General features: G+C 40.6%; 1 protein-coding gene across 3 annotated transcripts in view; it reads right to left on the bottom strand.

The window, feature by feature from the left end:
• The window catches only part of AKT3 (AKT serine/threonine kinase 3), a 295,102-nt gene that overhangs the window by 107,742 nt on the left and 166,735 nt on the right, over positions 1-20,625 (bottom strand). For all 3 annotated transcript variants that reach the window (XM_074990078.1, XM_074990079.1, XM_074990080.1), the window contains 3 exons: positions 12,796-12,907; positions 10,565-10,709; positions 6,795-6,926 (listed from right to left, as the gene is read on the bottom strand). In XM_074990078.1, the coding sequence (XP_074846179.1) occupies positions 6,795-6,926; positions 10,565-10,709; positions 12,796-12,907 (389 nt within the window). The remainder of the gene's footprint in view (positions 1-6,794; positions 6,927-10,564; positions 10,710-12,795; positions 12,908-20,625) is intronic.

The raw sequence follows: 20,625 nt of genomic DNA, 5'->3' as shown, positions 1-20,625 counted from the left end.
CCCGCTGTGCAGGGCACACATGCCACTGCTCCTGGGACATCCCCATCCCTTAGCCTGGGGGTGAATGCTCCTGCCCACAGAGGGGTGGGGGTCATGGCCCTCAGGGATGGGAAGCAGGACTGATGTACCATCTTTCTGTCCCTTTCAATCCTTACAGCTGTGCCGTCCGAGGGCCAGGTGAGCCCCAGTAACCTCCAGGACCAGCAGCCCCTTGTAGCTCACTGGGCCAGGAAGTTCAGGATCAGTTCAGGGCTAAAGCATCCCCACAACCAATGCCCGGGCAAGCCCACACCAGGGGGCCATGTCACAGCACCTGGGAGGAAGCCACCATGTACACAGCCTCCCCTCCCTGCCAAAACGAACTCACAGAGTGGTGGCTGCACCTCGACGAGGCCGACCTGGCCTGGCAGATGGAGGCCTGGGCTAAGCTCATGTAGAATATGCACACGATCAGCAGGGCTCTGATGGAGCAGCCAGCCCAGCCTCCCGCCCCTGCTGCCCCTCTTTCCACCCTGCTCTCGCTTGAGTTTCTCCCGGACCTCACAACGGAGTCTGCACACTGGATCATAGCGACACAGTGGGCACTGCCACCCCGTTTCCCCTCGGCCCCCAGTCCCTTCCACCCTCCCCTCCGAGCCGGAGATTGCTGCACCCCTCCCATGGCCCTATGTCCCGGTGAGCCTTGTCCCATCCCATCCCTAACAGAAACCCCAGACCTAAGGTGATAGGGGCTCTCACTGCTGTTGTGGCTCACGGCCCTCCACCTCCTTATAGGGCTAAGGCCCCCCTGTCCCAAGTCCCAACTTCAAGTTCAGGTGCCCTCACCCCTGTCCCAAGGCCCCACCACCCTCAATGTATATAGTTTCCCCCTTGTTGTTAGGTTATTTTTCTTGTTTCAAATGTTTCTGTTTAAGTACACTTTATTTTTTCATCACCTCCATGTCCCTCATTATTGGGAGTGGACAGGGTGGGGCGGTGGATGGGTGGGAGGAGTTGTGGGGGAGATGGGGTGGGGTTGCAGGCCGGAGGAGCCTGCGGCTGGTGCCTGGGGGAGGGCCACTGGGGTCCGCAGGTGGAACTCTCCTGGACAGCCTCCCAGATCACAGTGGGCTGTGCAGCTGGGAGCTGAAGACAGCTATTCGTACCCAGGGCCTGCCTTGGCTGTCCACCTAAGAGAAAGAAAGGTCGTCTCCTCAGCCTCCGCAATGTGGTGAGGGCACAGCAAGGCGCCCACAAGCTGGGGGACATTGTGCACCCTGACATCCAGGAGTGCGAGGAGAAACCTGACCCACAGCTTCAGGTGGCTGAAGGCATGCTCCACTGGTCAGCATGTCTGGCTGAGGTGGCCACTGACAGTTCCTGGGTGGGGTCCAGGTGGCCTGTGTACAGACGCATGAACCAGGGCTGCAGAGACTCGGCCACATCCCCCACCATGTACAAGAGCATCGTGATGTCCCTGACCATGAGCTCCTGCTGAGGGATGCAGGTCCATGCCTCCACCTTCCAGCAGAGGCTAGAGTTGCGGAAGACCCATGTGTTGTGGACCCAGACCAACCAGCCCACATAAATGTCCATGAAGTTTCCCTCATGGTCCACCAATGCCTGCAGCATGATGGAGTGGTAGCCCTTCCAATTGATATAGGGGGCTATGCTGTGGTCCGGGGCACAGATGGTGCATCGATGGCGCCAAAGCAGTGTGGGAAGCCAAGGGCGGCAAACCCGGCAACAGCTGCATCCAGGTCCCCAACATGGATGACCCTCCAGAGCAGCAGAACGTTGATTGTCCTCAAAGCCTGAAGGGGACAAAGAGCAAACATATTTGTGAGTTCATGAAGGGAAGCCCCCTGCTTAAACAGGCTCCCTGCCTCCTCTCGGCCTCCTTCCCCTCCCTTGAGCCTTCCATTCCTTCCCCACCCCTCCGAGGCCACCACCTCCAGCTGCAAGATTGTATAATGGTGGAGTGTCACAGTCCCCCAGGGCTATGCCTCCCCACCCATCCCAACCCCATCCACCCTGATCCTGGTCCTCAATGGTCCCCCTTGTCCAGAAGCCCCCTCCCCATTCTGGGCCTGCAACTTGAGTGTGCCTTACCTCCACGAGGACAGCCCCAACAGTTGAGTTGTCAATCCTGAATTTCTGTCCCATACAGTGGTAGCTGTTGGGGGTAGCCAGCTTCCAATGGCTGTGAGCTTCTCAAGGGAGAGGGTGGGAGGGCTGCATATGGGTGTCCTGGCATCCGATGGTGGGAGTGAGCCAGGTGCAGAGCTGCAGAAATGTGTCCTTCAACATGCAGAAATTCTGGAGCCACTGCATGTCATTGCACTGGCCCATGTGATGGGTGGGGGTCCTTGGGCCTGTTCCACTGGAGAAGCTGTAGGGGGGCCAGCAGCCTGACCAGAGCGTGAATGTGGTTCTGGAGCTGCTGTGGGTCCATAGTTCTGACCTAGCAGCTTGTGCTCCTTGCAATGGTTCTGATGTGCTGTGCGCCGCAAGGCAGGCCTCAACATGTGCAGGGCAAGGGTGTTTGGGATGGGCCCTTTAAGGAAGCACGTGGCCTGAGTTCCTGCAAGGGCTTGCCTGACATGTGGCACTTCTTGGCTCATTCTTTCAAATGGGCGGCTGGGGCTGTGTGGCCTCTCTTTCAAAAGAGCAGACTGATCTTTTGATCCCCTTATGGTATGTGGATGCGATCTTTCGATAGAAGTTGTTCTGGAAGATCTCTTCCGGAAAAGCTTCTTTTGAAGGATTGCTGTAGTGTAGATGTAGCCAATATGAAAAAACTACCTTGCTCAGATGATTAGCTTTCTACAGTTTTACTGAGTAAAAATTAATCTCTACTTGACTTTTAAAATAATTTAACTCAGTATCTGCAAAAATGTAAGTCTGATTTGCAGTTCTCAAAGAATATTCCTTAAAATAACCCCACAGCTATCCGCATTATCCTAAAAATGGTAGAAGGGTCATTGACTTACTCTGTGGGTTGCCTAGCAACTGATACGATATTCTTCATAGTGAATGGAAAATTAGTTGGGCGGAACTCAGAAATATCAGCAATAATGCCAAACAAGTGCATTTGGTCAGAGTATACTTTTTAAATACTGACAAATAATAAAAATGTAACTCAATTGCAGTCTATATTATGAAGACAAGATACCCTTAAGCTGCAAATTGAACAAAGATGTCAGGAATTATAAATTAATCTTAAAAGAAGACTGTCAAAATAAGTTAAAAATAACAGCAAAAAAACTTCAAGTCATTTAGACTACATCTATACTAGAGAGTTTTGTTGACAAAATGAATTTTGTCAACAAAACTCGTGGAGCATCTACACGTAAAATGCATTTCATAGACAGAAACTGTCGACAAAAAAGCTGTGTAGCTCCGGGGGTCCTTTTTTCAACAGAGTGGATCAAAAGATTGATCTGCTTTTATGTGTAGACATGATCTGTCAACAGAAGTTCTGTGAGAACATCTCTGTCAACCGTAACTTCTGTTGACAGATGCTTCTACTGCAGACATAGTCTTAGTGTATGAAAATGAATAGACCTCATGCTGGGATTTGCATAGTGGATCATAACCTTGAGTGAATGTAATTGGACCATAAACAATAAGAAGTAATTAAAATACATTAGTGGAGAAACTAGAAAGATTTTCTACTACCTTTTCAGATATTTCTCAAAACAATTTCAATAAAGACCTAGAAAATACCATGTTAAATAACTTTTAGGACTTGATTTCATATTCTATGCTATATGAATATTCCCCTCCCCATTTTTACTATCTGAAGTCGGAGTGGATTTGGTATCTATAAGAATAACAAAGTACTTCTCTCTTCACCTCATGATTATTTTTTCTGAAAGCATTTGATAAAGTTATATATCAAAATATTTCTGACCCCAGCAATTCATACTTGCATCTTGATATATGGAAGGGCACCAAATTTGTTTTCATTTTTTTTTATATTTTCCTATTCAATTAATTTAATAAAGCCTCTCAATACTTCCCTAAACCTTACATCTTAATAAAAAGGTTTACAGTAACTTTGAATCCTTTCCCAAAAAGTTAAGATACAATTTGAGACCCTTGCTGATGAGATCACAAGCAGTTAACATATGCACACTCTCAAGAAGATTGAGGCTGGGTCTATGCTTGCCCCCATATTCGAAGGGGTCATGGTAATCAGGGCCACAGGAGACTACTAATAAAGTGCTGCGGTGAATACGCAGCACTTCATTAGGCTAATTTTCCACCGGGGCAACTATGAAGCATCAAACTTTGAAGTGCTGGCACGCATGTAGCCACGGGCACTGCAAAGTGCCCGCACTACTTCGAAGTCCCTTTATTCAAAACAAGCCTCACACAACATAGTCAGTTGAAGTAATGTGCGTGTGGCCTGGACTCTCCAAGTACTACAGACATTGGTAAGGTTGGTACCAAAAGTGTCTTCTCCTTCTCAGTGGAGTTTGGATTCTGAGCGAATACTGAGTTTACTGTGAGCCCTTCATAGTATGGAAAAACGCATTATTTTCTTCTGTGAATAATTTGTCCCCAGCAAAAGGAAGGTCCTCCGCTGTGGATTGAATTTCTCTAGGAAAAATGGTAGTAGTGGATGACTACAGTACAGTACTACCACAGTACTTGCTGTAAATCACGCTAGATCATCTCCAGCATCCAGTGCTGTCTATAGTGCTGTGTGGACAGTGGCTTGGCCCTCGGCTACTATTGCATGAAATTGCAGTCTTTTGGCCTCCAGAATGTCCTCCACAAAATCCTGGAACTTCGTACAGTTCCTGTGGTTGTACTTCACCAACAGGTTGAAATAACTAGGTGCCCTGAACTAAACAGATCTTGGAAACAGGCAAAGTCATCTGCAGATGTTGAGGGTAGAGCCATTATTGTCTTGTCAGGAGAGGAAGAAGGGTTGATTGGTGCTGAGGTATCTGGTGTAGGTTTCACCGAGACCTCTGTTACGGATTCTTGTGAGATATGTTCCTGTTTTACAGGCAGCCATGGAGAAGATTGGCACTGCTCTCTCTGAGGGCTGGCGTGTCTGTTAAAGTGTCTTCTGTATGATCACCACGGGCTCCTGTAAGGCCAGTGCCTGAGATACAGCACAGGTGGAGGCATCTATGGGTGACCATATTACTGTGGCATATACCCATAGTAGGCTCAAGGGCTAGCTCTTGGTGGTGAGGAATGTTGAGTGAACACTGTCTCAACCCCACACAGGTCAATTGTGATGGTGCCAGTGATACACTGCATCGTGCAAACATTTGTGGAGAGACATGCCAAAAAGCAAAGATTGTGGTGTGGAGACAACTGTTAAATTGCTATGAAGCAGTTGGAGTTGTTAACTGCTGGCACTGTAGATAAAGATGATGTGGCGGGGGCCAGAAGACCAACGATGGACATTACTGCTGGTGCCGAGGTGGGGGTCAGTGCCAATTTCTTATGCAGTAATATATATGTCAATGTGGATACAGGCAACTTGAAGCCTGTAGTCTCAGTACCAGGACACTGGGTGCCTGGTATGGCTGGCCTATGTAAGGCATCGGAGGTGATGATGCAACATGCCTTTTGTACCACTGCAGTAGGTTGTGTAGGGAATCTGTTTGTGGTCTGTTCCCCATGGGGTACCAAAGAACTCTTTTTTTAAGAGTTTTTTGCTTATAGGGACCAAGGTGGTAAAAGAGCCAAAGCAGAGTGTTCCCTCAGCTGACATGAGGAACTTCTCCATGAGAATTTATTTCAGCTTCAGGTCCCTGTCCCTTCGAGCTCTAGCCTTGAGCTTACTACAGTGGGGACATTTCTGGAGTACATGAGACTCAAAAAGGCAGTGGACACACAGTGCCTGTCTGACACAGGCAAAGGATCCCTGCAGGAGGGGCAGAGTTCAAAGCCTGGAGAACCAGGCATAATTAATGGCTAACAGGAATATATATAATTTTTTGGTAGAATGAACTGACATTACTAGCCCACTAATCAATTAAACTAAGTAACTATGAACAAATAAACTACGTTGAACTAAACTAATTTCTCATTTCCAGTTGAACTGTGGAGCTCCAACTCAGCCTGGTGAGAACTGGAGGATCCAGGCCATACATGTGCTGCTTCAACTGACTATATAGCATGAGAGGTAGGTACCACTGGGACCACTAGGAAACTTTCCAATCAAAGGCACTCAGATGGCACCAAGACCAAGAGTGGAGCACCACAGGGATATCTCTCGAAAAAGAACCTAATTTAAGAAATCTTTGACACAACAAACCTGGAATCCAGCAATGCCATTTGACACATCTGATAACAATACTAAGCATCGAAGACAAAAACTTAAGATTTTTCATGTTCCATAGGTCTCCAAAGTTTTAATTCATGAATAGCTGTCTTACCTAGCAAGGCAGAGAACAAAATACAAGCTGTATTTAGTTCTTCCACTTCATTCAAGTTACTCTGAGAATGATCCCAGTTTACTTTTAAATATTTTCTTGTAAGCCTACAGTATTTCCAACACTATATTTTCTTCTCATTTAAATCTGACCTCCAAAGTTTTTCTAGTACTTTCCTAAATATAGATCCAGGATACCACAGCAAGATGCATCCAAATGCTTTCTGCTCACTAGACTGTTAAGGTAGTGGGAAAAGAAACATGATGTACAAATATTAAAGACAACTTCGATCCATTTATAACCTTATAAGTATCATCAGAAACCACAGATGTTTTGACCTATTACATATATGGAATTTTCTACCCAAAGGAATATTTGAGCACAGAAAATACTGAAATATAAACTTACCTTTGCAATAATAACTTCTTTCTTCAAAATCTTCATAGCATAATATTTTCCACTTGCCTTCTCTCGGACCAAAATAACTTTGCCAAAAGTGCCTTTTCCCAATAGTTTTAAATAGTCAAAATCATTCATTGTCTGGATAAAGCAAAAATCAAGAATCAGATCTGTATTATGCAGTTATATTTATATAATATATCTCTCTCCCATTGTATATATGCAGGCACATTTGGTGCACTACTATCACTACTAATCAGTACCACTGACTGGAAGTTAGGACTAAGTTATATGGATATGTCAATTTCCATTATCTAAATTCAGAATAGCGAAGAACATTTTGGTTTACCATTTTAAATGCATCTTTGAGGCATTTATTAATTTCTGCAATTTACAGGGGTTTTTAAAAAAATTCCAAATATAATACAAAATAAGTGATCTCATATATCACATACAATGATTCTTAGCAACAGCCCATGCAAATGAGTCTTAATTCTCAGATTCATGGATTCTGCCAGTTCTTAAGATAGATGATCAATTCTAGCAGAACAAAGTCAGAAAAGAAATATGGTCATGTGCAAGCTTCCTTTAATACCAAGCTGTTGGCTCTGGAGTTCTGTACTGGTATTTTGTTTTGTTTTGTTTTTTTAAACATCCACAGTCCACTAACTGCAATACAATGCTGGTAATAAGGGCAAGTTAGGTAAACATCATACAGGGATAATGTAAATGATGCTAGATCCTGCACTGAGTGCAGGGGACTGGACTCAATGACCGTTCCTCTTCTATGATTCGATTCTACTCTTTAGTGTATCATCAACAGCTGCCTTATTTAAACCCAGGGGTATAGAATTTACAGCTTGCTTGTGTTCAGAACCAGCCTGGTGTCTATGTTTGCATTTTTATTTTCTTTCATTTAATTGAGCTAATGAAAAAATGAATTCCAAGAAATCAAAATATTAGCAGCAAACAGCTCTCAAAACCTTTGTATGTATGCAGTCAGGGTAAAGAGGCTCTTTAATCTGATGAGTCTACCATTTCTCACTCCCTCTTTATTTGCTGGGTTTAGATAACCTGAGGCAATCATCATGCAGCCTCTGGATACCTCTCTAAAAACAGCTTTGAAGTAACACAAGGTACAAATAAAGGGTGTCAAGTTATTATGAACACTGAGTACAGACTGAAAACGTGAAAATAAAAGCTGTAAATTTAACAACTATGTAAGATACATTCAATCAAGAAAATGACCCTTTTTTAAAAAAATAAAATAAGAACCCAGAAATCAGCACTAGAAATCCATGAGTGTCCAGAAAGTGCTGAGCCATAAAAAGGCTTTTGGAACTGCAAGAAATCAAAAGGCTTCCCTAAATCTAATCTTCTCATAAGTTAAAAGGAAACTTCACCCCTGATTTAGCTTGGTACTCTCAACATGTTTCCATACCTAGTGAATTTTGCTCATACTACATAAAATCTCTCCCTATCCCTCTCCTTCCCTTATGAAGGAAGAAAAGAGTAGTACTTATATGGGCAACTGGGCCTGCCATTTGGCACCCATCTCAAATGACCCCGATGCACTACGCTGCTTTTCCATGCAGGAATATTGCTAAGTATCACACACAGGTGAGAGATAGGGAGAAGAAGAACAGGAGAGATTCTCACATAAAATAACCTTCAGTCTCAGGTAATGTGTACTCAGCTCACTTCTTCAACTGAATGGTGTTAATATCTCTACGTACTATTTTCTTACTAATCCAGGTATCATATCCTTATACTAGGGACGGAAAATTATCATTCCTTTATGTTTAAAAATAAGGTAACTGAGAAGCTGCATATGGCCACATTAGGCAGACAAGGAAAAGGAGCCCAGGTCTCCCCCAGCAATTCACAGTTCTTCCATTTAACCATGATGCTGTTAGGAATGATACATTGGGGTCAGGATGTGGACCACAGGCTGGGGGTTCCCAGCACTTTTGCCAGCATTAAATCTACAAATCTATGTTAAACAAAACTTTATGATTTTAGGTAAACTGTTTGCATATTTGATTAAATAATTTGTATATGTCACGCCTAGAACTTCAGAAAACCTGGGAGTGACAGGAAGTGCTGCTTTCACCTAGGAAACTAAGAGGCATACAAAACAAAATCAAGAGCTGCCAGTGGCTGAGACACAAAGAGCCATGATAGTATTACCAGACAAGCCAAAGGAAAATGATAATGGTGAATTTAAAAGAAAAGAGAGAAGAAGATTAAAATATAACGATCATCTCAAAAAGATCCTTACCAATAATGCTTATTTCACTCAGTTTTAAATTTATATGCCATTTTTCTTATTAACATCTCTAACCAGTTTAATTTTTAGGGAAAACTTAGCATGACTTTTTTCCTAAAACTATTTTACAAGTTTTTTTCCTCCAATCACAGATGTAATTGTAAATCAAGCCTCTATGGGGTTATTGCTCCATTGATTCTATTTTAAAATGCTGTCATACACAGGTTGAAACTCTTTAATCTGGAACTCTCTCATCCAGCAACATCCCTTTTAATTAGCTGTGTAATTTTAGTTAGTTGGGTGTGGCCAAGTTTCCTGTGGTTCCATAAATCTTGTTTACAGCCACCAGTCCTGACTGTGTTTGTGCTGTTATTTAGCTATAATTCATCCCAAACGCCTTCCAAGATCCCAGTAAGCAGTGAAAGTGTTGGCAATGCTGCTAGACTACTGAGCTCCAGCAAATAGTCTTGTCTGGCACCAGTCAGGTCCCAGGAGTGCCAGATTAGAGAGGTTCAGCCTATAGCAATGTTGATGTTTGACTCATCAATTCATGCATTTTTTTTAGTAACTGATAAAACTCCATGAAGACTTTCAAAAACATAATGAAAATTACTTTACATACATTTTGCATGTAAATATGCACAGTTTCTGGTGTTTGAAGAAATCAACCTACAACTGGTTAGAACATTGACCTTGTAAACCCAGGGTTGTGAGTTCAATCCTTGAGGGGGCCTTTCAAAGGTCTGGGACAGGCTAGATTTAAAAAAAATCTGTCAGGGATGGTGATAGGTCCTGCTGTGAGGGCGGAGGACTAGACTCGATGACCTCTCAAGGTTCCTTCTGGTTCTATGAGATACATATATCTCCCTGTTTCTACTTCTTCAAGAGTATCTTTCATTCTCTGCATCATGCAACACTGAGCACACACCATCAGTTAAACATTACGAAATATTTGAAAACAATGCTATCAGCTATCTCAAAAATGTTCCAAAATATGTAAATTAGGAAATAAATCTTTGGACTTTCAGTCCTGATCTTTGTTTAGAGCCAAGTGTTTCTTACTTTTCTCCTGCAAAGAATGTATTTCTTTAAATAGAACTATTTGTGTAAGAACGGCAAATATTTCCCCCATAGGTCAACTCCTATCTCCAAATTTCAAGAAGAGTAAAAAAAATTAAAAAAAGAAAACATGAAAATGCATAAAAAATTGTCAAGTAATTTATTAAACCCTGGCACAGAAATCAGGCTTTGAAAAAATAAGTAATATGTATATCCATTAACATTTGGTGCATGAAAGTATGAACTGTGAGCTGAAAGAGTGACTTATGTTCAAATAACAGAAGTGTAGAGAGGTTCAACTTTACTTCAATTAAAAAAAAAGAGTTTACCTCCATTCCTGAAACTGAAACTTTTCTAAAAATAATTGTCATTGCATATTGCTTCTATACAAATACACAACTATATACCAGCCATTTAAATACATTTTATCAGTCAGAGCTATATCCTGTACCTTTCTTTTATGATGGGTTGTGGAAGCATCCATCTCCTCTTCTCCTATATTGTCTATCTGTGATGTTGGACTACAGTTCATTCTCTCCTCTTCTTGCCTCTGAAGCCTGTCTGCTACAGCTTGGATGGCTTCTGTCCATTCTTCCCTATCAAGAACAGATGAAAATTCCTATTAACAAAAACTAACAAGGCTTGACGCTCTTCTGCATCTAAATGGTTTCTAATGCATACAAACACAGTAGTAGTATTTTACTTTCATAGGTCTTACACTACATGATGAAGGTATTACCAAAGTAATTTGATTCAATTTACTTCTGGCAAATGGAACATGCTCTAGATTCACCAGCAGAGAGTGTACCTGCATGGTAGATTATACCACATCAATTAAATTAGTTGATGTTTCTAAAGGCTTTAGTAGCAAATTAAATATCTTCATGAGTCAAAGTATTATAGCTCAGGGCTTACTGGAAAGAGTATTCTGCAATCCTAGTACAGTTTGTTCTAATAGCACAATATTGCCTGATACTATGCAATTTCTATTTCTTATTGATATTCCTTTAAATATACCATCAAGAAACAATCTAACTGTATTTAAATATAAAACATAAAAGCAGTCATGTAGCACTTTAAAGACTAACAAAATAATTATTAGATAATTAGCTTTCATGGGACAGACCCACAAAATAATAATCTAATAAATTATTTTGTTAGTCTTTAAACTGGTACATGACTCTTTTTTGTTTTGTGAAGATACAGGCTAATATGATTACCTCTCTGTGGCTACATTTAAATATGGGTATATATCTACACTTACATATTATCAACAGTGAACGAAAAGCTAGTAGCTATTGAAAATTCCAATATAACGCCAAACCATGGTATTACTCTTAACTGGAAGGCAGGCATTAAGACATAATAAAGATCACAATACAGAAAAGTAATGGTATAGTGTATCATATTCTTACATGGCACCTCATCTCATATCTCTCACACTTATCTTGTATATGAAGTTAACTCTTATTCTTATACTTGAATGAATGTGTTTACATCTACTCTTAACAAGAAATTGCAATTATAACTAAATATATAGTCACAGGATATCCCATTTTTGGACAAAACAAAAATATATACTGAAACTCAAGGAAATTCAGAGCTTCTGAGAGAAGAAAATTAGCTTCAAAGTTGATTTATGTTGTTGAAGATATAACATTTCAGAAATGTATCATGACACAACTTTGAGTATGTTGAACACAATCTTTCCCTTTAGTCATCCAAAGATATCTTATACTTCGGGGTGGGCAATAATTTTTGATGGGAGGCCACTCGAAGATTTTGATAAGTGGTTGAGGGCTGCATTTTGCATGGATGAGATGTGGGGTGTAGGAGGGAATATGGGTGCAGAAAGGAGCCCAGCTTAGGGAACTGGGGTGTAGTACAGGCGGCAGGATCTGAGAGCGATTTGGTTGAAAATGGGTATTGTGATCTGGGGCAAGTATTGGGGTACAAGGTTTCGGAGGGGGTATGGATGTGGGAGAGAATTCCAACCTGGGAGAGGGATTGAAAAGGGGGTGCAGCCTCTGAAAGGAAGCTGTGACCAGGGGCAGAGGAGAGAAGTATGCAGGGGGTTTGGATAGTGACCTGGGGCAGAGGATTGGCATGCAGGGTCTAGGAGGGGGACTGGATGCAAGAGAGGATTATGGCCTGGGAGTGACATGCAGTGTCTGGGAAGGAGTTAGGGGAGTGCCAGAATCAGGCTCTGGGGACAGGAGTTTTTTACCTAAGCAGTTCCTGGCCAGCAGCACTCTCAGGCAGGCTCCCCTGCCTGCCAACAGCCCCAGCCCACTGACTGTTCCATTTAGCTCTATGAGCTGGGAGGAGGAAAGAGCTTTCTTCATTGCCCTCAACCCCAACACAATCTCTCAGCTCCTACTGGCCAGAAGCTGGTCAGTGGATGCTGAAAGATTTTGCTGGCAACAGAGGCAGCACACAAAGCTCTGCCTCACAGGCTGGATTAAAAGGCTTGATGGGCCAGATGCAGCTCACGGGCTGTATCTTTCCCACCCATTATACTCAATGCAAAGTATGAACATTTTACATGGGCAAATAAATAAATTCTTAAAATAATCTCATAAATCATCAGATTATGCAGTAATCAAAATCAAGACTTGTGTCAGACTGATAAACATGCCAAATCTTCTGCCCAAAGAATCTGGAAGACGTAACATTCCTCACCGTTCCTCTGGTGTATCTACATGAAATGTCCTCTCTATAACAGTTGTCCACTGAAGACATCTAATAATAAATGTGTTTGGCTTTGGTCGCTCTGTTTTCATTAGCTGGCATTCTGGAAAGATATAATGCACATTTTTTCTTACAAATACTGCTATTAAAATATAGGAAGAGCATATAAAATTATTTAGTTACATTATATGTACTTTATATACACATCAGTATTTATAAGACACCGTTGAATGAATCACCCAGACTATGTCTACAATTACAAAAACCTTCAAAATGGCCATGCTAATGGCCAAATCAAAGAATACCAATGAGTAGCTGAAATGAATATTCAGTGCCTCATTAGCATGCCGCCAGCCACGGCACTTCTACACAAGGGTCCTTTTCAGCTAATAGGAATAAGGGTATTTCGACGTTGGCAGGGTCCTTTCAAAAAGGACCCCCGCAGAGATGAGCTGTGGGTAAGCAAACCACAGCACTTCAGCAGCATGTTAATGAGGTGTTGAATATTCATTTCAGTACCTCATAAGTACTCTTAAATTTGGCCATTAGCATGGTCATTTCAAAGTTTTTTGTAAGTGTAGACACAGCACCAATGTCTACATGAACTTGGGGAATGAATGAAAGCTAGTTAGCTGCAGCAAGACTGAAGGTATATTTCTGGGCTGATGGAAACAGCCAGATGAGCTGGTGGAATTTGTATCAGTGTTGCTCATACAGAGAGAGTGATGTATATTTGTAAAACATGTGTGCAACTTGAGAGTGGTGTTAGATCTCGCACTGCGCATAGAGGCTAAGGTAGTGCTTGTAGCCAAAGGCACCTTTTTCCATTTGTACCTGGCAAGATGAAAGGTGATCTTTTCTCTCCAGTGCAAACCAAGCCACAATTATTCATGACACAGTCACCTTAAAATTAGATTGCTGCAGTGTGCAGTTCTTTGATACACCTTACAACCATTCACAAGCTGAAGCTAACAATGTTGCAGAGAACTTTTTAAGGAGGGTTGCACATTGGGAGCACATGATACCAGTGCTTCATGACCTGAAGTATCTTCTCATAAGCCTCCAGGAAGAATTCAAAGGTGTCAGTTTTAATATATAAAACCCTAAATGATCTGGGAGAGATTGGCGTCTTTCCCCTGGCACTCTGCCACAGTTCAGATTAGCAGAGCAGCTCAAGATGGCACTCCTTCAATATAAGCAAGAGAGAACTGCTGTCAGGGCATTCTCTGTGAGTGGTCTCCTCAACTGCAGCTTACTCTCCCAACTCTGCCAGAGCCATATTTGTTTCCTTCCAACAACTCTACATAGCATACATTTTTTCAATTTGTTAACACTGCTGAGATGGCTAAGAGATGACGTGCTTACATTTGCAATTTTAAAAATTATAAAACAGCCTCCCAGAGCAGTAGTTGGGCACTTATCAATGTATGTTTAAAAAGAGAATAAATTCAACATAATAAAATAAATATTTTCAGTACTGCATAGATGAACATACGTTACAGATATACAGCAAATATAGTTTGTGAATTAAACATGTAATTCCTATGCAATGAATGGTAATTTCAAATTTGCTTTTTTTACGTAAATTTCTGCAAGAAGAGACTTAGTTTTGTTTATGCTAAATTCTTCAAAATTAGGAGTAAGCTCTTTCCATATACGAATGAAAATCAAGACAAAACAGTCAAGGCACTTCAGAGAATAAGCTAATTAGAAAGTCCACAAAAATTCATAAAGATCACATTAGTAAGCACTCATAATTCAGGAAATAATTTACCCATTTACTTCTACTGTAATTATGAAGTTTGTAATATGTAATCATACAGTATTTTCAAAACAGCAGCAAAAATACTTCTACAAGTTTAGAGACACATCTGTTTTATATGTTATATATTTTTTTGATTTTGTAAGTCTATCTCCAGTTAAGTTTACTATGTTAGGTCAAAACACCAAGAACTGATAATCACATGATTTCTGCTAAATTCAGTGTAGGATGGTTTTGCTCACTGACTCAAGATTTGGACTTTAAGTTCTTTACAATAATAACAAATATTTTTTCCTGTGTGTTTTTAAATTATGTTCTCAGCATTCATTCATGTTTGATAAATTCAGAGGGATATTTTCTCCATTTCTAAACATATGCTAATATTATAAATTACTGACCAGCTATCTTTTTCAGAAGCCAGAGCAGGATAAGGACCTGCTGGGAAGAAGACTGGGATGGAATGAGGAAAGTGACTGGGATTCATGGGTGTGTGGACAAGACTGGGAGAACACTGGGGAAAGACTTGGGGAACCAATGGTGAAAAAGGAAAACATCTGATGAGAAGGCTGGTGCAGCTGGAGAAACTGGGACAGATTATGCAAAAACACTGGGACAAAAAGCAGGAAAGCCAACAAGATTGGACAAGTGGGCTGTCTATACTAGCCCCCTCCTTTTGGAAGGGGCATTGTAATGAGCAAGTTGAGAAGATGCTAATCAGGCACTGCCATGAATATGCAGCACCACATTAGCATAACAGCAGCCACACACAATTCGAAAGTGCCACTTTTGAATCACGCACTGCCCATGTACACGGGGGCTTTCAAAAGGACCCCCCCCCGTCAGATTTCAAAAGCCCTTTCTTTCAATTTGGTTTTAGACTTTCAAATCACGTGTGGCTACCATTATGCTAATGAGGCATTGCATATTCATGGTAGTGCCTCATTAGTGTCTTCCCAACTCACTCATTACCATGCCCCTTCTGAAAGGAAGGCGCTAGTGTAGATATAGTTGTGGTGTACAGAGAAGGAAACTTGGAGCCAGAGGAGACAGGGAACTTTGGTAGTGGAGGGTGACCACGGACAAAGAGAGACTGTAGAAGGAAGCAAGAGTCTGAAACTGTCACTTGGACTAACGAGAAAGACTGGGGCAGGGAATACAAGGATGAAGACCAGCCTGGCTTGACAAGGACATGGCCGCTGATGAGAAGATTGAACAATGGAGATTGGGACTGGCAAGTGAGGAAAACAGAACTGGAACAAAGAACCAGCAGTGGGAAAAAAGAAAAGATTGTGTCAGTTTAGAAGAGAAGGAAGAAATGCTGAAGACTAGGTGAAATTGGAAGAAGAATCTGTGCCCATTACAACCTGGCATGGAACCCATAATTTCAGAGTCTCACTCTGCCCTCAGCAAATATCTGATCCAGCAACAACCAGCAAAAAAATCCCATCTAAAACTTATGTTAAAAGAACACAGAATATGGTCCTTGCCATATATTTCACAAACATACTGTATTTAATTTAACACCATAATAATAGAAATAGCCTTTAGATTTATCTTACTTATTTTAAACCCCTATAATTTTATACACTGCGTAGATGGATGTGGTTCAATAGGGAGATAATCCAAGTAAAGGAAAATAGCCCTCTTTTGCGTTCTGAACACACTGAGATGATCGTATACTACTATGATGGAAATCTAAATTATTGTCAGACCACCTTTTATAAAGATAAGATAGTTGTGGTGTTGTATTACCTTTTACAGACAGCTGAGAAGTATTCCATCATGTGGCCTGAGCACAATGGTGAAAATCCTGTTTCTGGAATAGCAAAGCAGTACTTTCTAAGCAGAGCTTATTAAGAAGAAACTGCAGTTGGATGAAGGTTATGGCTCATTCTCTCAGGCTGTGGCCACACTTGGCCAAACCTTAGAAATGGCCATGCTAACGGCCAAATGGAAGAATACTAATGAGGCGCTAAACTGAATATTCAGTGCCTCATTAGCATTCACATGCTTCCAGCCGCGGTGCTTTGAAAGTGCTGCTTTCAAATGCACACGGCTCAGCACGGCTACACGGGGGTCCTTTTCGAAAGGACCCCGCACCTTTCAAAATCCCCTTATTCCCCTCAGCTGAATTTTGAAGGTTTGGCCAAGTGCGGCCACAGCCTCAGAAGCAAGATGAGATGAGATGTAAGCTACTTCCCTTCCACTCTAGCCAATTAGGGCTATGTGTACAATACATTAAGAAAGTCGACCGCAGATATGCAATTTCAGCTATGGCAATTGTTTAGCTACAAATGACATACCTGTGCTCACCTAACTTGACTGTCCGTCTATACAGGGGAAGATCAATGGCAGAGTTTCTACTGTCCATCTCCCTTAATCCTCACATCTCATGAGGAGTACAGGGGTTGACCACAGCCCAAAAGGTCAATTTTGCATGTTTCTACTAGACATGTGAAATTGAACCCCAGAAGATTGACACTAAGTGGGTCAATCTTTCAGGGTAATGCACACCTACCCTAGGTTTAGAGGACAAAGTAGCAAAGGCAGCAGTGCCCTGCCTACAATCTCACTTCCAATAGTGGAGCTGCAGTTGTGCCAAACCAACAGTGAGGACAAATGCTACTGTTGAGAAAGTCTTACGGCATTAAAGGATAAAACTGCACATTTTTCAGAATCAAGACTGTCTGCACAAGGCATTCTCTATCCCCATTCTTATAAGACTTGTTCACAGGAAAAGATGTGTATATTGGTAGGGTATGGGGATATAGAAACTGCATTAGCTGACACAAAGTGGAGATGCCTCAAAGTTACCAACCAACTTATGCAACTAATTAAAATTACCTCTGTATTTGGAATAATCCATATATGAAGTATACAGAAGGATGAAAATTAGAAGATTAATATCTTCCTTTATACAAAGGCCAAAAATAGTGATTATTTAACACTGTGAAGGCTATCTTTCTAACACAAAGGACTGCTGACTTCTCATTGGAAATAGACAATTAGAGCGTCACTTGATTTCTGGCAAAGTCTGAAGATGAAATCTTCTAAGAGTCTAAAAAAGGATCCACATGTTCACAAATCCACTACAAAAAATTCCTCAAGTGCTAAATGTTGACAAAAGAAATAATATGTGCTAGACTTCACACAGGACTAATGAACACACACAGTTTGAGCTTCAAGAACAAGTCTTTGGTATATGTCCTACAAGTCTCATATTTGAAAACTTTGCAGAAGGTGAAAAATGATAGTTATGTCAAAGTTTTATCTCAGAACACCACTGCCTGAAATAATCTAAACACTTCCAAAAACATTTTCTTACAGAGACCAAGCATGCAACCTTCAAAAAGAATGCAAATTTTTAGCAGTAAGAATGCTCAACATGAAAAATGAGGCCAACAACAGAAAAAGTTACAACTTCTTAAGAGCTACAGTAAAATTATGTAGCAGCCTTAGTTACACTGACCAAATTCCTTATGCTCTTCATCGTCTGCCTATTCTCCCTGGTCTGAATGGCTATTCTCTGTTTTGGCTTGTACATGTTGAACTGTTAAGACCTTCAGGGCAGGACTGAAGTTCACTTTATGTCTTCTGAAGCATTGTCAAAATTCTATGGTGCTATATAAATATTTATTGGTGTTAACAACAATAATAAATTTCATTTTTGCTTTCTTACCAGGATCTTCAGTTAGCAAAAACTAGTCTTGAAATAACTTCCATTAAAAGTGCATTTGTTGAACTGTATAATTTCAAAGAATATGCTGGAAAATCAAAAATCATAAATTTTAAATCAGCTCTGGTTCTAGTACCAGCCAAACCTCTGTAGAACTCTTATTTAAAACTAAATTATAAGATGATAATATTTTTTTTCTTCAAAAAAGGAACACAATTCTAGAAAAACAAAGTAGCAACACAATTCAAAAACTGATGATGTTTTATCCATATTTCTCAAGCAGAGGAAAGCACTGAAGTTTACTGGCATCTGGAACACCCACACATGCCATAAGCTGCTGTATGCACATTTAGCTGGGTAAACCACATACCTACTATGGTTCAAAAATGAATAAGGGCTCATATGTTGACCTCCAGGTTCGACGACAGCTAATGAAAAACGCATGTAAAGATGAATGAGCAAGTACTATATTACAGAGTATTACAAATTTTTAACTAATTACTGAAAAACTGCATTACACTTACAAAGAAAAAATAGTTTGGAAAGAAAAGTACAAAGCACAGAGGAATAAGTGAAGCTGGCTACCAAGAGCTGGCTCAGGATGTTCACACAGTAGCTGGGTCACTACCAAGAAAAGAGAACAAACCACCATAATGTCTTCAAATTTGCTACTATACATAAACAAATGTAATTAAAAGGCTGAATCTCAGTTCAAAACAGTTGGAAGTATAAATTATCATTCAAAAAGATGAGTAAGCCAGAACACAGATTCAACTTTCCATTCTTGTATGCTAGCCATCTATAATTTAGAATTACAAATTTTAATCCTTAGGACTCAAGATGAACTATTAGAGTTTTAGACCTTTTAATATTAGACGATTTAATGTTAGGTAGGATGCAATCATGTCATTACAACTAATGTTCAAAAGAATACAATTTAAATGCACAGAAATTGGCAATATGGTTTTGGAAAAAACCTACCACTTCTCAGGCTATTTCTGAACCTTTATGTAGGATGAGGAAAACCGAAAGAGGAGAATAAAGATACAAAGAACCTTTCTGAATTATTAACCTTAGCTCCTTAAAATGAAAACATGGCTTAAAATGCCAATGGTTAACTTTATTCATTATGCCTACAAATTGTTCCACACCTTCCAAATTATTAAATGACTATATTCAAATAGAACGGTGCTACCATGTAAATTAGATAGGTTAGTTAAAGCCTCCTGAGCAACTCTAACTACAAGCTGCATTTCAAAATGTTCTGTTTACTTTACACCATTCTGAACCACAGATGACAAAGTTTGCTTGAAGCTGTAATTACTCTGTAAAACTGGGAAGCCAATTAGAGGGCCTGAAACCTGCCAGTACCAAAAAAAAAAGAAGATCATCTGTTCAGATTTTATTAAAAAGTTTAAACTCTGAATTCTGTAACTTTAACCATTTAATCCCCAGTTTTCTTCTCAATTATATTCACTATAAATACTAAACAGAACATTAAATATACATTTATGCATGAGGCTCCAACAGCAACACAGTTTGTTGATGTGGCTAGACAAGACTGCAATATATGTATGTGTGTACTTGTGTAAATGTACATGCATGGACACACAAACAATAGAACTCTTCCTAAGTTGATCAGAAGGCTCCCAGCTGCAAATGCCAAAGATAACTTCTGCTATGGAGTAGGGGAAACTTGAATACAATTTCAAAAGGTAACCTCCCAAGATTACAGTATGATATGAAACTATATAAAGATTAATTATCATGATTTGGAGAACAGGCATTAGCAGACATAAATAGGTTAATTATATTCCACACCACAGACTAAGAAGTGCCTTATGTAGCTGGTCATACTCCAAATTCTATTACTTCTGAACCCCCAGGAGGTACTGTGCTAGCACTTGATTATTTATCATTGCATACTCTCATGCAATAAAGGAGGATGCAATCTCTGGCAGTTCACATGCTAGTGGTAGAATTTTTTAAGAGCAAAATTTATATTAAACACACAAATCAAAGAAATTTGTTGGTTAATTTAGCGTTCATGAAACTGAGGTATTAATAGCAATAACCTGAGCCAGATATAATACAGTCCCCACAATTCTATCCAGCGCCTTCTTTGTTTAAAAAAAAGAGGAGCCAGTACTCAGCTGTCTTGCCCCCTACCCCCAGTCCCTCCAGCCAACCCTAGGGCTAGGACTGCTTAGGTGTCAGTACTCACTAACAGTAAGTACTGGCACAAAAAATAGCAGGACATGCCATACTCAAGCCAACTTAATCAGAAATTGAAAACTACAGTATGTCAAGCTTGTAAAGGTTATGTGAAATAAAGAAACGTCCATTAACATTTGAAACTCAAATTTCTAAAACTAAATGATAA

The sequence above is a fragment of the Carettochelys insculpta genome, chromosome 3, assembly GCF_033958435.1.
Source record: "Carettochelys insculpta isolate YL-2023 chromosome 3, ASM3395843v1, whole genome shotgun sequence".
NCBI classification, from domain to species: domain Eukaryota; kingdom Metazoa; phylum Chordata; order Testudines; family Carettochelyidae; genus Carettochelys; species Carettochelys insculpta.
The sequence above is the reverse complement of the archived record's forward strand: the minus strand, read 5'-3'. Positions and strand labels throughout refer to the sequence as shown.